Source organism: Danio rerio, chromosome 16 (genome assembly GCF_052040795.2).
Source record: "Danio rerio strain M-AB ecotype USA chromosome 16, GRCz13ab, whole genome shotgun sequence".
Lineage (NCBI taxonomy): Eukaryota > Metazoa > Chordata > Actinopteri > Cypriniformes > Danionidae > Danio > Danio rerio.
In genome coordinates, this window is record NC_141036.1 from 46,723,725 (window position 1) to 46,739,938 (window position 16,214).

General features: G+C 37.2%; 3 protein-coding genes across 6 annotated transcripts in view; 2 read left to right on the top strand and 1 right to left on the bottom strand.

The window, feature by feature from the left end:
• Positions 1-394: 394 nt before the first annotated feature.
• On the bottom strand, positions 395-2,609 carry LOC141378300 (uncharacterized). The gene is made up of 3 exons (XM_087287771.1): positions 1,066-2,609; positions 731-972; positions 395-634 (listed from the first exon to the last, which is right to left on the bottom strand). The coding sequence occupies exons 1-3, from the start codon at positions 2,192-2,194 to the stop codon at positions 464-466; spliced, it is 1,542 nt and encodes a 513-aa protein (XP_087143897.1). The 5' UTR covers positions 2,195-2,609; the 3' UTR covers positions 395-463.
• An 88-nt stretch (positions 2,610-2,697) lies between these two features.
• Positions 2,698-13,569, top strand: LOC101886041 (uncharacterized). 4 transcript variants are annotated; one of them, XM_087287857.1, is made up of 8 exons: positions 2,698-2,857; positions 7,998-8,235; positions 10,393-10,524; positions 10,769-10,873; positions 10,969-12,096; positions 12,234-12,454; positions 12,941-13,009; positions 13,096-13,569. In XM_087287857.1, exons 1-5 carry the CDS (start codon positions 2,847-2,849, stop codon positions 11,002-11,004), a joined length of 522 nt encoding a protein of 173 aa, XP_087143983.1. In that variant the 5' UTR covers positions 2,698-2,846; the 3' UTR covers positions 11,005-12,096; positions 12,234-12,454; positions 12,941-13,009; positions 13,096-13,569. The 4 variants fall into 4 exon arrangements, with proteins under 4 accessions (XP_087143983.1, XP_087143982.1, XP_087143981.1 ...); XM_087287855.1 differs by lacking the exon at positions 2,698-2,857 and adding an exon at positions 4,284-5,556 and having other exon boundaries at positions 5,666-8,235; XM_087287856.1 differs by lacking the exon at positions 12,234-12,454 and having other exon boundaries at positions 10,969-11,114.
• scap (SREBF chaperone) overlaps positions 2,698-16,214 on the top strand; it is a 65,219-nt gene continuing 51,702 nt past the window's right edge. Inside the window, exon 1 of the mRNA XM_087287685.1 lies at positions 2,698-2,830. The gene's annotated coding sequence lies outside the window, so the exon portion shown is untranslated. The remainder of the gene's footprint in view (positions 2,831-16,214) is intronic.

The window sequence follows — 16,214 nt, forward strand, 5'->3', positions numbered from 1 at the left end:
GCATTGAACTCTACTGTGTATTAATGTAATTATGTTTTGTAGTTTAGTTTGGTGTGTGTATCTTCGACTCACAGCTCTCAATGATATTTGGTAAATAGCATTTAAATAAATAATGAGACATTTATAAAGCTAATTTTATTATTTGTTTCACCCATCATCATAGGTTAAAACGTTATTAACATTAACATTTGCCCAACAGTATGAAACTTTTTAAAGAAATGTGAAATTTTGTAAGGTGAAATTACATGTTTCTTGCTGTTTTTTATTATTAACTGACATTGAATGTTTATTTTCTGACCAACAAAATTGAATGATTAAAACATTTTATGATCATGAAAGGTTTTTAAATTTATACTGCTCAAAGAACAAACACAACAAATGGATGCACAAAGAATCATTTTAATGCACAAAACATTTAATGGTGAACACAGCACACTTCAAAGCAGTTTTCATGCACTGTTATTCACAAACATGTTTCTGATTTGTTCTCATGTGGATGCTCTGTAAACCCCAAGCAGATTCTTGAGAGCGGAAGACGGTTGCTTTTAGCTGACTGAGGCCTCTTCATCTTGACATCCTCATCATCAGTTTGACTCAACATGAGATTTTTTGTCACAGCACCAGCGACTCTTTTCTGTGTGTCACCAACAGATAGCACAGGAACATGGGTTAGTTTCAGAGCAGGCATGTTAGTGATCATAGGAACACGCACAAATGTTTGTTTGCTTACCTTCACTGGTCCTTTTGGAAAACCTGGCAGTCTGGGTAAGGAAATGTGAGTCTTAACCTCAGGGTCGCTGCCGTTTCTGTGTGCCTCATTATTTACAAAGGTAGAAAACCTGGACACTTGATGCCCTGAAGATCGATCTGTGAACTTCTGTCTAGCTGAAGGCTTCACAAGAGTACGACCTGGCTTCAATGCGGGCAAGCGTATGGGCACAGCGACAGGATTCTGGCACTTGTTTGCTTCTGCTGCTCGTTTCCCAAAAAAAGGCAGAACAGGTAAAGAAAGGTCAACACTGGCAATCAAATCAGACTTACATGAATGCTTAGTGATGTTTTTACCTGAAACTTCTAGCAGATTCCTAGGAGATTTCACTCCTCCATGCTCAGGAGATCTTCCACATGACTCTGATATCTTTTTGCCAGTCTTTGTCAAGAGAAAACGTCCAGTTGGCTTTTTCTGTCCTTCAACAGGCTTTACAGGAGCACATTTTGGCTTCAAACTAGGCAAGTGTGCAGGTGCAGCAGGAGCATCCTGGCAGAGTGGTGAAGCCTTGACGACATTCTTCTCTGTCTCATTCAATAGCTGATCAGGAAACCTGGACGCTGGAGGTCCATCAATGGACTTCTGCCCAGCCAAACGCTTCACAGGAGCACAGCTTGGCTTCAACAATGGCAGAACAGGTGGCGAAAGTTCAACTCTGGGAATTACACCAGACTCACAAGACGGAAAGCTGATATTTTTCACTGAGACTTCCGTCTTGTGCTTAGGAGAGCTCACTCCTTGATATTTTGGAGGTCCATATGTGAACCTTTGTCCATCAATGGGCACCACAGGAACATGGTTTGGCTCCAGAAGAGTTGAGGAACGGTTAACACTGTCATTCAGCTCAGACTCACATGGGAAGATGATGTTTTTCACTGAAACCTTCGAGCTCACACCTTGCTGTTTTGGATATCCGTCTGTGAAGTTCTGCTTGTTGACAGGCTTCACAGGCATCCGGTGTGGCTTCAGAAAAGGAAGGTTTTTGCGGACAGCGAAAATCTTTTCCGCCATCACTTCTCCACTCCCAGAATGAGACAGGGGAGATGAGGAACGCTTAACACTGGCATTCGACTCAATCTCACGTGGGAAGATGATGTTTTGCACTCTGACCTTCGAACTCTCTCCTAGCTGTTCTGGAGGGCCGTCTGTGAAGCTCTGCTGGTTGACAGGCTCCACATGAACACGGTTTTGCTTCAGAACAGGAATAGGAGTTTGGCAAAGAGGTGAATGTTTGTCCCTCTTTGCTGTTGTGCTCCCAGGATTAGGCAGAACAGACGAGGAAGGGTCAAAACAGGCCTTCAGGTCAGACTCAGATGGGTAGGTGGTGTTTTTCACACAACTCGCCATCAACTGCGTATAGGAGCTCACTTCATGACGTTCTTTAGGTCGTGGCAGGACGCGACTCAAAGCGTTTCTGAACCACATGTTGAAAAACGGGATTGGAGATTCTCAACAACTGCAAAAACGAGCTTGAACAAGCGATAGACAGTGTGAGACTGACAAATCTGATGGAATTTTTTCTAATGTGGAATGCTAGTTATGCTATGATGTCACATTATAGAACGTCTGCGGCGTTGACGTCTTTTAGGCATCATTTAAATGTAGAGTGTCTGTTCATTTCTATTACATCTGTATTCATTACATGAATTATTTTTATCATTGTGCTTTATATTATATTGTGACGCCAATAATTAATAAAAATATTTTTGAACGAATTATTATGAGTTAACCTGGTTTTTACTCTGTCATTTTGATCGTATTGACAAGAATCTTCACTTTAATTATTATGTTTCTTCAAGTGGCAGCAGAGGTCGCACTTTAATGCATTGTAAAGGTTTGTCATTTTCCATGACGCCCGATAGAGGCCGTAGTTTGACGCTTGTTTTATTCCGCTGGAGGTAGCAGTTGATGGGTCACGTTGGATGGATAGTGGCTTACAGTAGCTGACATGATGCTGGCAGAACACTAGAGACTCACAGCCACCTGCCTGCTGCAGCTCAACGAGAGCAATTTACTGTTAATAAAAGCCCTCGAAGAGGAAGAGAAGCACCCGCCATTAGGGTAAGCGAACATTTCAATGCTGTTGTTGTAGTTTGTGTGGTGAAATTGTCAAATTAGAGCATTTAGAAGCATGGCAGGGCCCTTCTTGCTCAGCTGCTCAAGGAACAAGCTGTCAAAGCGCTTCCGAAATAACCTAACGTGTATAACTTATAGTTTGTCGTTACGCTGAGGCGATTAAATGTATATTTGAAAGTTTATTTATTCGAGGTAGTGTGTCTGTATATGTGTGAATTAAACCAGCAGGTGTTCAATACATGTACATGTTGCTAAAAGTTACTTATAAGTTATCAGACACAACAACAATAATAAATTAACATGGTAATATTTATTTATTTTTCCTAAATTAAATTGATTATTTACAACACATTTTTTGGTAGAAAGTACTTACAAAAAGTGACGTTATTTAGCTAATTTCTTTCATGTGGAAGTGATAATGTAAATAACCTTGCTAAACTCTCATAAATGACAGCTGTTATGCAGAAGATTTATATTTAGATGATTACCTGGGGAACATATTCACACAAACATTAATCTGCACTGTGTCTGTAGAGTTTGACAGCTAACATGTTTATTTATTATTTAGATTCCTAAGATGGAATTTTCCCTGAGATGGAATTTTGAGAAATTACCTAATTTTGAACACCTTTTAGGATTAAGCTGTTTAAATGCCACATAGTATTTGAAGTAGTTGAAATCATTATTAAGTATTTCAGTAGTTGAAATCATTAGCTTTTTTTTTTTTTTTTTTTTGATGATCCAAACTAGTAACTTTGTACTGCACTTGAAGCTTTAATCTGGCAGGTTTGATAGATTTACACAGTTTTTAATGTGTGATCAAGCTTTCAGGTAATGTTTCGGTGCCCAACAACAGGTTCAGCATTCAACCACAAGTTTTTATCAGCCTACACTTAGACAATTCCTCAAATTTAAAGTCATTTACTGTTTTTATGTAGTATAATTTGGTTTGCAGATTTTTAATCTTTTGTTTGGACTGAAAGTCTCTTTTAAATTTTTCAGAGGAGTAATAGACTGTTGGTCAAATTGAGATTCTTACCTGTTTATTTGTTTGTGAAAGTAAATGTTGTATAAATGTGAAGAATTCGACTGAAATTCCAGTCATAATTTTAATTTCTATCAAATGTGACTCACTTTGTGATAGTTGCTTGTTTCAATTGAATCTATTTCCGCTTATTTAAATGGATTTAAAATGCACATTCCAGGCTTCAGAAAAGTGGGTGGCAATTTGCATTGGACCACAATTGACATGCACTCAAAAAATATGTTTGCTGTTTGCTTAAACAATTTATTTTAAATGAGCTGAAACAGCACAATTCTTGGGTTTTCTTGGGACAACTTAATTGTTTTGTGTTTAATCAACTTTAATTGGTAAAAACTAATAAGTTAATTTCATTTCTTCATGTTGTCCAAACACAAATCGATCGTGTGGAACCCAGGATTTTTATTGTGTGTTGTTTACTAATATTTTATTGTACGTTGTTGTTGTTGTTGTTGTTGTTGTTGTTGTTGTTGTTGTTGTTGTTGTTGTTGTTGTTGTTGTGTTAAGCAATCACACATTTTATAAAAATGTTTCTTTTTAATATATGATTTAACTCTGCATGTGTTCAGCATGTTATTCTTTTGGTAATATTTCATGTAGAACAATCCTGCAAATATTGTAATTAACCTAGTTTAAATTACCTTATCAACAACATTTCATATTTTAACCAGATATATTGATTAAATTTGTTGCTTTTGTGTGAAAAAGAGGGACTTTTTTGTTTCTTTTTCTTTTCTTTTTTGAGTAAATTATTGCATTTAATAAGCCGTTTAAATCTCTGTTGTGAAACATCATTAAGCTGCCCGTTAAAAATATTTCTGTGTCTAAGATGTCTGATACGTTTGCATATTTAGACATGTTCTCAGTTCAGTATGCTTTTTGTAATATCTGCTAACAGTTTCTTGCATTGCCGCTGGTTTGATTTGACAGATAGAAACTGCATAGAAACAATTCAACAGCTTAGATAAATGTGTTTAGATTTGTTATTGTTCATATATACAGTGCTATGCATAAATGAGTACACCCCCACAGATCTAATATATTCTGTAGGATGCCTTGCAACGATATGTTGTGCATATAGAGTAGATTAGTCTGTACCAAAGCCAAAACTGAAACTAATCTAACAAAAAAGTAAGATCCAAGTCCAAAAATTTAACCAAGAGAACATAACAAATATCATATTGAGTTGAATTTTCGTTTGCTCAGTGGAATTGAAGTGTATTGTTTTTAGGTGACCAAACTCTTATTTTTATCCATATAGAGGTTTAAAAACAGTTTTGTTTAAATGCACCAAAAATTGTTGACTAAATAAGAAAAAAACATTTCAAAAGGTGGTGTTATCATTTATACTGAGCAGCACTGTGTTCTGGTATATATATATATATTCATGCCTAATATTCGATGGCCAGAAAGTGATTAATTATTTATAAATTGTTAAAATATTGGTGTCTGTGATGCAGCAAGTCCAGAGACTGATGTGAACACCATGTTTTTACATGAAATTTACTTTAATGTGTGATCATGTGACTAAAAACGAATATTTTCTCCTTTCAAATGAGTAGCGGCTTGAACCTGAGTATTTCAAACATCACGATTTAACAAGCGGATTTTTAATAAAATCAGACAACGATTTTTACCTGGAGAGACTTTAAGGGAAATATTTTTAAATGTGGATCCTTCAAAAATGGTAGAATTTAAATCAAAAGTAAAATGCTCACCTACGAAGCTAAGCAGGTCTGCGCCTGGTTAGTAACTGGAGACCACGTGGGAAAGCTAAGTTGTTGCCGGAAGTGGTGTTAGTTAGACCAGCAGGGGCGCTCAACCTGCAGTCTGTGTGGGTCTTAACACCCCAGGATATTGATTTGGACTCTATACTGCCAGTGAGCACCGTCTTTTGGATGAGACGTTAAACCAAGGTCGTAAAAAATCCCAGGATGTCCTTTAAAAAAGAGTAGGGGTTTAACCCTGGCACCCTGGCCAAATTTCCCACTGGCCTCCTAACCATCCCTATATCATAATGGACTCTGTCTTGTCTGAACCAATGTGTGCTGTCTGGCACAATATGACTGCTGTTGCATCATCCAGGTGGATGCTGCACACTGGTGGTGGTTAAGGAGATTCTCCCAAAAAATGTGTAAAGCGCTATATAAATGTGAGGTATAATACAATAATAATATGGCAGATTCAAAACTCTTTTCTAAGAAATAATTTTCTTTTGTCTTTGTTATGTATGATTTATTTATTTTAATATATTATAAACAAAGCAGCATTTGATCAACAGTGTTTATACTGTACATTAACTTAATATATTTAGAAATGCAAAAAAAAAAGTTTTTGATTCTGAAAGGATTATGTAATGTTAAATTAATTGAACTTTATTGTAAAACACTGATTCTTTTCTAGTGTTAATATACAGTTTTTCTTCATTGGTTTGGCTCATTTCTTGAAACAGAAATTACATTCTCAAAATTCTAAGATCGTTTGGAAAAGCAATGTTACAGTTTAGCACAACACTATAGCTCACTTACAAAAGCTCTTATCTCTCCAAAAACAGTTCACTCTTGCATCAAAACTAAAATCCTTTCCCATATTAAAAGTCAGTGCCACAAAAACTGCAAATATCCTTCTCAATTGCTTTGGCTCATTTCCTAAAACAGACCAGACAACACAACACTCTTGGAGCTTTTGCCAAAATAATGTGGATGGTTCGGCATAACACCATGGTTCACCTGCAACAGCTCATACCTTTCCCAAAACAGTTCACTCATGTGTTAAAACTAAATTTCCTTCTCATTTAAACAGTCAGTGCCCCCAAAATGCTTCAACCCTTCAGCATTGTGTAAGCACTGCAAGTCAAATGTTTAGATGTTTTGTCATTATGGAAAAGGGCCACTAAATATCCCTCATGTCCACCATACAGTCTTAGTCTTGTCCTTCATTGACAGTGGTTACTGTACTGTTTTTGTGTAGCTAACAGAATGCAATTGTGTATAAAACTGAAAAAAAGAAATAGGATTTTAGGGTAAGAGTATCCTCCAAGGTTTGACGTCACACACTACACTCATACTGCCAAGGAAATGGTAAGTCCTTTTTTATTGTAATGATCAACCACACAGAAATTAACTTCCATATATCAGAGCAAAAAGAGACTATATAAAGCATAATAAACTGTAATATAAACACACTAACAAAAAACTAGAGTGCTATAAATAATGCTGGAGTTTCATAACAGTTCTTCACTGCCTACCGTCCTCACCCTCCTGACCATCCACACGCTGTATTTTGTGTGGCTACAGATTCTCGTCCACATCACAGCGTATGTTCTCTCTTGTAATGCAACAATGGATGAATCGGCGTGAATGTTTCAACCACCCCCTACAATGATCAAATGTTCCAAGCATTCACCTACTGTACGGTATTCAAGGTATTTTCGTCTTGACTAATTTTAACAATGACCCTGACATATTTTGGAGAGAACAACCGTTAGACTGAGAATTACCAATCAGTTTAGATTAGTGGTCACCAAACTTATTCCTAGAGGGCCGGTGTCCTGCAGATTTTAGCTCCCAACCCTAATCAAACGCAGCTGAACAAGGTAATCAAGGTCGTATTAGGTTCACTTGAAACACCCAGGCAGGTGTGTTGAGGCAAGTTGGAGCTAAACCCTGCATGGACACTGGCCCTCCAGGACCGAGATTGATGACCCCTGGTTTAGATCAACAAGATCTATTCACTTGGAAATTGTGCTAAATGTAGGCAATCTGTACTTGATCATTTGCAAAGATTTACTTAGACATTTGCAATTTGATGAAATGAATAAGAAATTAAATTCTGTTGTGAACAATTGCCAAGTGGTTTGGAGGTTTGTCTTTGTTGTTTTGAGAATGTAATTTCTGTTTCAGGAATGGAGAAAAACTGTAAAAACTTGACAGGTTTGTTACAAATCTACATTTCCCATAATATCCTGTGGCTGATTGAGAGTGATAAAATGTCCATAATACTTTTAAATATGTATCAAATACTCTTTAAAAAAGTGTTTATTTTTTGTTTTTTTAATCAGTCAGCAGAAGAACAGGTAAATCTCTTCACACCATGAATGGAATTCTCCAGCTCTATTTACACTTGGGTTGTGTACATATTTGCACAGATCCCTGGATGCCCGCCGGTGCCCTCGCCCTGGCCGCACACGCAGACTCAATGGCCATCAGCTGACCCCCTAGCCCAGGATGACGGTGAGAGAGCGGCTTCGGCAGAACATCTCGGCCGCCTTCTACCGGCACGGCCTGCTTTGCGCCTCATACCCGGTTCCCATCATTCTCTTCACCTCTGCCAGCATCCTGACCTGCTGGTGAGCCTGCACATATGCTTTTATTATTGATAAGTAGCAGTGAAGCACAATGTTTAATTTACCTGTGGTGGCAGGATGCAAGGACTAACAAGACAAACATCGCTGTACTCACACACAGGCTGTAAATCTTCTGTTAATCATTTACTTCACTATTTAAATAATAGCAGGATGACTCTATCATGGACAAAGTCATACCAGAGAGGGGGCAGTTGGTCCTCTGTCAGTCAGTAGTGTACACCTTTAAAAAAATTACTGAAATTTACTTTGATAGGTAGAATTTTAGCTACAAAATAAGCAGGAAAGCAAGTAAACTACTGTATTTCATTCATTTATATAATGTTAATACTCCATTGTCTTGAATATTATACATTGTTCCTTAGTAACACAGACAGTAACATCAAAAGGAAAGTCACATGATGAACCACAAGCAGAGAAACAAACTAATCTGTGTGTAGAAGGCGCTCAGTGTTATTCACACAACTGCTAAACACCACCATGGTAATACATGACACTAATTAATGCAATAAATATTATTAACAACATTAGATTCAGTATCATACTCTAATGTACAAAACAGAGAAGAAGAAGATGCCACACGAAAACTGAGGTGACACTAAGGGAATTCTGGAAAGTTCATTTATTGTGATTCATCGTAAGGAAACCTACTGTTCATCTGGTGACATTTTCATTCAAGTAACAATTCCCACTATTAATGACTGGTGTATTACCTGCCTATGATTAGGATGTTGGCTGTTTAATAGTAAATATTATTCTATATTCTCATTCTACATCTCTAATCCTACCCAATACCCAAACGTAACTTACTAACTATTAATAAGCAGCACATTAGTATTTTATTGAGATAAAAGTCTTAGTTAATGGTTTATTAATAGCAAGAATTGAACCTTAAACTAAAGTGTGACCCACACATTGAGCTTCTGCAGCATTTTAGTTTTTTTACCATTTAATCAGATAAAGGTCATAATCAAACTAAAGGGAAATCGAATTAAGACATGTGGAGTATGCCCATTAGGCCTGGATAAAAATATCAGGGTATTGTGCTCACTGCTCTAAAATATATTCTTTTTAAATGTCTGGGTAAAAAACTTTTTTTTTTTACCTTTGAAAAACAATATAATTTATTTTTTTAAGATTTATAATAGTTTGGAGCTGTAAACATGTCAGGCTAAATAATTCAAAAGATTAATTGACTTCTGCGGTCTTCATTTGTTTTTAAAACACGGATTTCTTTACAATTTAAAACTTTAGATTTTTTAGAGTTTTTTTTCTGCTGGAGATACTGTTGTCCTAGCGCAGTGACGTGATGATGTTAATCGAGTTATGTGCTATAACATGTAAAACAGGATCATTAAAGGAACTTTTAAAAAGCAGCTTATGTAAACGCTTTAGTCATATTATTGTCTTAATTAGAATAAGGCAAATAATTCCATTCCTGACGTCGATGTAAACGTAGTCACTGTGTGATTGTTACTCGCGTCAACGAGCACTGATTTGCCTGTCATTTCAGGCATTTGTCTGCGATTTCTCAAAACCTCTCAGTGAGAAAAAATCGAGGCTAAAATCGTGCAGTCTGAACTCTGATAGGTTTTCAATTTTAAAGGGCACAAAACTTTAAGACATGACAATCGAAGCAAATGCAGTGATTGTGGTTAACTAACCCTTCACTATTGTGTAATAAGTTTCATCTGATGACGCTGCAAGCAACATAGTGCAGATCTGTTTAAACTAAAGTGAAGTAAACTTTGAGTTTAGCTGATTTTCAGTGAACACTATTTAGGGAACATGTAAATCTGAACATGTTTTTTCCCTTGGTGAGCTCTTCTAATGAGCTGGTTATCTAAATCATGCGTGTTAGACAAGAGAGACATGCAAGATATGCACAGCGCTGGTACAGGAGCATGTTTGAGAACTGTGGATCTAAAAACTTTCAAGCTCAGAATGTATAAATCCCTGTTTAAACATTGCTTTAACTTGTAATAAGATTAGTAAATGAATGTTAACACTAGTGTAAACAGGTTTGCTTAGTTGAAACTTGAAATTTGCCATGCAACAAAGATTCTTTTCCCCACATTTTTGGTTTTATAGTTCGATCTCTGTTGTGACTCAATGATTTTTGTTGTGTGATCAAATCAACAGACATCTCCTCTGAAGAAGAAATCTTCCACTGGGAAGTTCACAAAGAAATCTGACAAGAAGTCTGATCAGAGTCCATCAGATGAGACAACCGATGACAGTGACACATTTTGTGAAGACAAGGATACAAAAAAGGTTGGTAATGACTGTAACATTTCAAATAATTTGACCTAATTTAAACCTGAATTAGATAATTAGGCTTAATTTGATCACTATGAAAGCAATTTTTTACAGTTTTAAAAGAAATCAAAACAATTATTTTTATGGCACTGTAAGAAACGAGTACAATTTTATAACTGCAGCCACAGATCCGATAGTACAAAGATCCTTTCAGCAAAAATTGCATTTAAACTAACAATTTTCAGCACAATATTTCTAGATGAAAAAAAAGCCTGCAGCAAAGAGAAAAGCTCCAGCAAAACCTGTCCTGAAAACTAAGAAAGTGGACAGCAGCAGCAACCGAAAGCCAGAGGCAAGCAAGAGGGTATTAATGTAGTCATATCATAAACTTATAATAGAAATGGTAAATATTGTGTTTTGCAGTGTGTAGAGATTAATATGCTGTAGTTCTGCTTCTAGATGAAAGCAAAAGCTCTGATGACGATCAACCTTTGATCAAGATGATCAAAAAACCACCAACAGATGAGCAGTTGAAGGAGAACGTAAAAGACCTCCTGAAAGACGCAAACCTGGAGGAGGTTACAATGAAGCAGATAACCCGACAAGTATGTTATTTCCGTTCATTGGGACAGAATTCAGTTTAAAGGGTTCTGATTAGGGCCAGACAGAATCTGCAGACATTTTTTGCTATTTCTGCGAAGAGTTTTGTAAAAAATCTCCCAACACAGCCATCAACGCCACATCAACACAGCCATCAACAACTCCAGCCATTTTCCTCTCCCCCTCTGCACTTCAGATCAGTAAGGATAATGTGCATCAGATCTTCAATAAACAGAAGAGAAGGCAAGCACCAGGCCCAGACGGTGTTTCAGCAGCCTGTCTGGAAACCTGCGCTGACCAGCTGGCTTGCATTTTCTCATAGATCTTCAACTGATCACTGGAACAGCGCAAAGTTTAATCCTGCTTTAAGCGCTCCACTGTCATCCCAATCCCCAATAAGGCAAAGATTACAGGACTCAATGACTACAGACCTGTTGCCTTAACATCTGTGGCCATGAAGTCATTCGAAAGACTGTTGCTAGCATATCTGAAGGACATCACTGGACCCCTGCTGCACCCCTGCAGTTTGCCTATAGAGCAAACCGGTCTGCAGCTGATGCAGTCAACATGGGACTGCATTATACCTTACAACATCTGGACAAGCCAGGGAACTACGCAGGGATTCTGTTTGTGGACTTTAGTTCTGCTTTTAACACCATCGTTCCATCACTGCTCGAGTGCAAACTGACCCAGCTCTCTGTTCCCAGCTCTGTCTGTCAATGGATCACCAGCTTTCTGAAAGATAGAGCGGCTTGCGTTATGGTGCAGATACAACAACCTGGAGCTGAACACGCTCAAAACAGTGAAGATGATTGTGGACTTTAGGAGAAACCACCCCCCCTCCCCCCTCAAAATCACGAACAGCACTGTGGCTGCAGTAGAGTCATTCAGGTTCCTGGGCAGCACCATCTCTCAGGATCTGAAGTGGGACATTCACATAGACTCTATTGTGAAGAAAGCCCAGCAGAGACTGTACTTCTATCGACAGCTGAGGAAGTTTAACCTGCTACAGGAGCTGCTCGTACAGTTCTGCTCAGCTGCCATCCAATCCATCCTCTGCACTTTAATCTCCTTCTGGGTCAGCTCCGCTGCCAAAACTGACCTCCCTAGACTACAACAAATAGTCCGGACTGCTGAATGAATCACTGGCACTACCCTTCCTACACTTCAAGAACTGTACTCTTCCAGAGTGAGTAAAAGGGCTCGCAAAATCACTCTGGACACTTCGCACCCAGCACACTACCTGTTAAAACTGTTACCGTCTGGTCGGTGCTTCAGAGCATCAAGCACAAAATCAGCCAGACACAGTAAACTTTCTTTCCTCAGGCCATTACCTCATGAACAGGTACATATTCCCCAACTGTGCAATAAACATGCAAAACTTTCTCATACGCACTTGTACACAGCACCTTATATCAATATACAATGCAATACTTTCTCCATACACATTTGCACTCAGCACCATATAACCTGTATATTTATAACAAATCTGTACATACAATTCAACATCCAGATTTCTTGACTAACTGCATCTCTGTTTAATGTTTATCGTATTTCTTTTTTCCATATTTATTTTGTGTTGTCACTTTATGTACACTGGAAGCTTCTGTAGACAAAACAAATTCCTTGTGTGTGTGAAGCACACTTGGCAATAAAACTGATTCTGATTCTGAAAAAGACAAGTAATTTATTGCATGCGTTTAGCCTGTTTCTTTTGTATTAATACCGGTTTCCTTCATCACAGAATATATAGACTCTGTTATGTCAAAATTTGACAAGTTAAAATTATTCCAGATCCTGCTGTGATCTATGAACTTTCTCCTTGTTGTAGGTTTATGACAAGTATCCTGACTTCAATCTGAGCAGCAGAAAGAAATTCATTCGTGAGACTGTTAAAAATGTAAGTGCATTCAAAATGCTCATTTATTTTAATATTCATTTGTATTATAGTCGGCTTTTAACGTGGCTAATGTTCTTGCTTTTCAGACGATATCCTGAAGTGATGAGAAGAAAATGCCTTATTTACAAAAGTCGACTAGAGTGAAGTTGGTGGATGAATTTTCGTTGCACTGTTCACTGTTCTGTAGTTTTATGTTTATTTTATACAAGTTCAGCTTTTTTGTATTTTAAAGAGTCTTTTAAAGTTAGAGTTTTGACATTTGACAGCAGTTTCACATAGTTTTGCTCTTTATGAGACTTGCATAAAGAAGAAGGGTCGCATAAATTTAAACTTGCACTGCAAAAATTGATTCTGGTTTTATAGTCATTAAGAGGTTATAGAAAAAACTGAATCCTTATTATTCATCCTGCTCTGCCCTATGGACGCTTGCTATGGGTCTTCAGTGTATAGGCCTACTACTAATAGTTCTAAAAATCGGTTAATATTCTGAACGTGCTTTCTTGTAGAAAAAATCTCATTCCCTAAACAGGAATCCAACCCGGGTCGAATCCTAACCACTAGACCACCAGCGAGCACGATGTGACATTTAAACATGTTAAGCTTAAGAAGATAGAGCAATGTTCAAATCAGTTTCAGTCCAGAACATCATTAATGTACGAAATTTTGTGTTTAAATGCACCTGTGCTGTCAATAAAGCAATAAAGACCCACTTTCATAGATTTGTTTCATATATTTACTCATTTAACAAACCACATGATTTAATCTAGGACTGTGGTCAAGAACACCTTTGTTGAGTTTAAGACTGAGTCTAAATTTTCAAGTCCTAAATTAGTCTATAGGCTTTAAGACTATTATCAAGTGATCAAAAAGCATTAACTTTAGCTGAGTACCAACACTGTGGGATCAGGCCATTTTATTTAGACCATTTTTAAAAACATATACTGACATAATGCAAGTATGGACTGTTAGAACTTTATTTTTTTGTATGATCCACTGTCAAATCGGGTGCTTTAAATCACAGATGCCCAAATTTGGCTTAAAAAGTTGGCCCATGGGAACCTTTGATTTGGCCCACCATCCCATCTGAGAACGGTTTAGAGATTGTAATTTCAAGTTTAATGTAAACCTTTATTGCTTATTTCAAGAGTTCACACTTAGCTGATGATTGATAGTAAAGCTAGTTTGGCATGCTGTCCCGGGAGAGAGCCCTGAGCTTATAAGATCCTTGAGCCCTGGGCTCCCTCCCGTTGCAAGGCGAGAGGAGAGTTTGAGCTCAGGTAGATCTCGATGACTCTCCTTTTTGCTTGTTGTAGCTAAGTGTCAGATATGTATACTGAAAGGTGTACTCAGAGGTTAGCTAATGTATTTTGATTAATTATTTAGAGTACTTGTTTTTGAACTGTGGGAGGAAACCGGAGGACCCGGGGAAAGCCCATGTGACCACGGGGAGAACAAGCAAACTCCGCACAGAAATGCCGTCTGGTTTGGAAAGAAATTTAACCAGAGGCATTCTTGCTGTGAGGCAACAGCGCTAATCGCTGGCCACCGTGACGCCCGTTTGAAAGGAGGGAAAGTAGGGTTGGGTGGGGGGGGGTTTCTTCTAGACGAAGATATTGAGATGAGAAAAGTCTGGTTATTTATAGTGAGTTAAGGATCGTCTGATAGGATAACCAGTCATTAGCTAAAGTTGAAACAGCTGCGAACAATCATAAGCACGTGATCCTCTCGAAAATGGTTTATGAATAAACTTCACTTAATTGTTAAGCTGCAAAAGCTATCTGAAATAAATATTTCAATTTAAATGGTGTAAATTAATCAGATTTAGTTTCAAATGTGACAGGATAATGCAGAGCATTTGGTGAGTGAATCAAGGCAAAGGCAGATTCTGCTTGACTAGTGTATTCAGCACTGAACTCTTCTGTGTTATTAATGTGATTGTTTATGCTTTTATTGCAATGAGTTCTAATTGAAAAAGTTAAACTCCATTAGTTAATACTGTTCAAAGTAATGTTGTCTATTTCTAATGAATTAGGAAATTACCCATGGCAAATCTAATGTAAAATAGTTTGGCATATTTATCTTTGTCTCACAGCTCTGTCAGATTTTGCTCTTCATATGAAAAGGGTTTGGGCACCGATGCTCTACAGACTGTAAGACCAAACAAATCCTCAGTTTATTTTTAATAGTTTATCATTCAAGAGACGTTCTAAGATAACATTAATCATTTTGAATTATTATTTTTGATGGTCAAAAAGCATTAGCTGAGTATCAACACTGTAGGACAAGGACATATTTAAAATTTTTAAAGACATTGACTGACATATTGCAAGTTTGAATTGTTAGAACTTCATCTTTGTGTATAATTCACTGTTGTCAAATCAGATGCTTTAAATTAGATGCCCAAACTAGGGCCCTTTGTCCACGGTAACCTTTGATTTGACCTGCCATCCCATCTGAGAATGGTTTAGTGTCATTTCAAATTTATGTCACCTTCTATTTGTTTATTTAAGCTTTAATCTAAAAAAACTAACTGAAATTAAATTATGTAAATTATTCAGATTTTATTTAAAATGTACGACGGAGGATAATGCAGAGTATTTAGTGAGCTAATCAAGGCAAAGGCAGATTCTGCTTGACTAGTGTATTCAGCACTGAACTCTTCTGCGTTATTAATGTGATTGTTTATGTTTTTATTGCAGTTCTAGTTGAAAAGTTAATCTCCATTAGTTAATACTGTTCAAAGTAATGTTTTCTATTTCTTATAAATTAGGAAATTACCCACTGCAAATCTAATGTAAAATAGTCTGGCATATTTATCTTTGGCCCACAGCTTTTACTGATATTTAGTTTTTGGCTTTTTATACAAAAAACATTTGGGCACTCCTGGTCTTCAGGCTAGTTTATCATGCAAGAGACATTCTAAGGTAATAATTTTGGATTACTATTTATAATGATCTAAAAGCATTAGCTGAACACTGTAGGGCCAGGCCACTTTACTTACACACATTTTAAAGACATATATTGACATATTGCAACTGTGAATTGTCAGAAATTTATCTTTGTGTATGATCCACTATTGTTAAAATCAGGTGCTTTAAATCAAAGATACCCAAACCAGGGCCCGTGGGCTAATATTGCCCCCTGGGAACTTTAGATTTAGCCCACTATCCCATCTGGGAATGTTTTAGAGATTGTAATTTCAAAT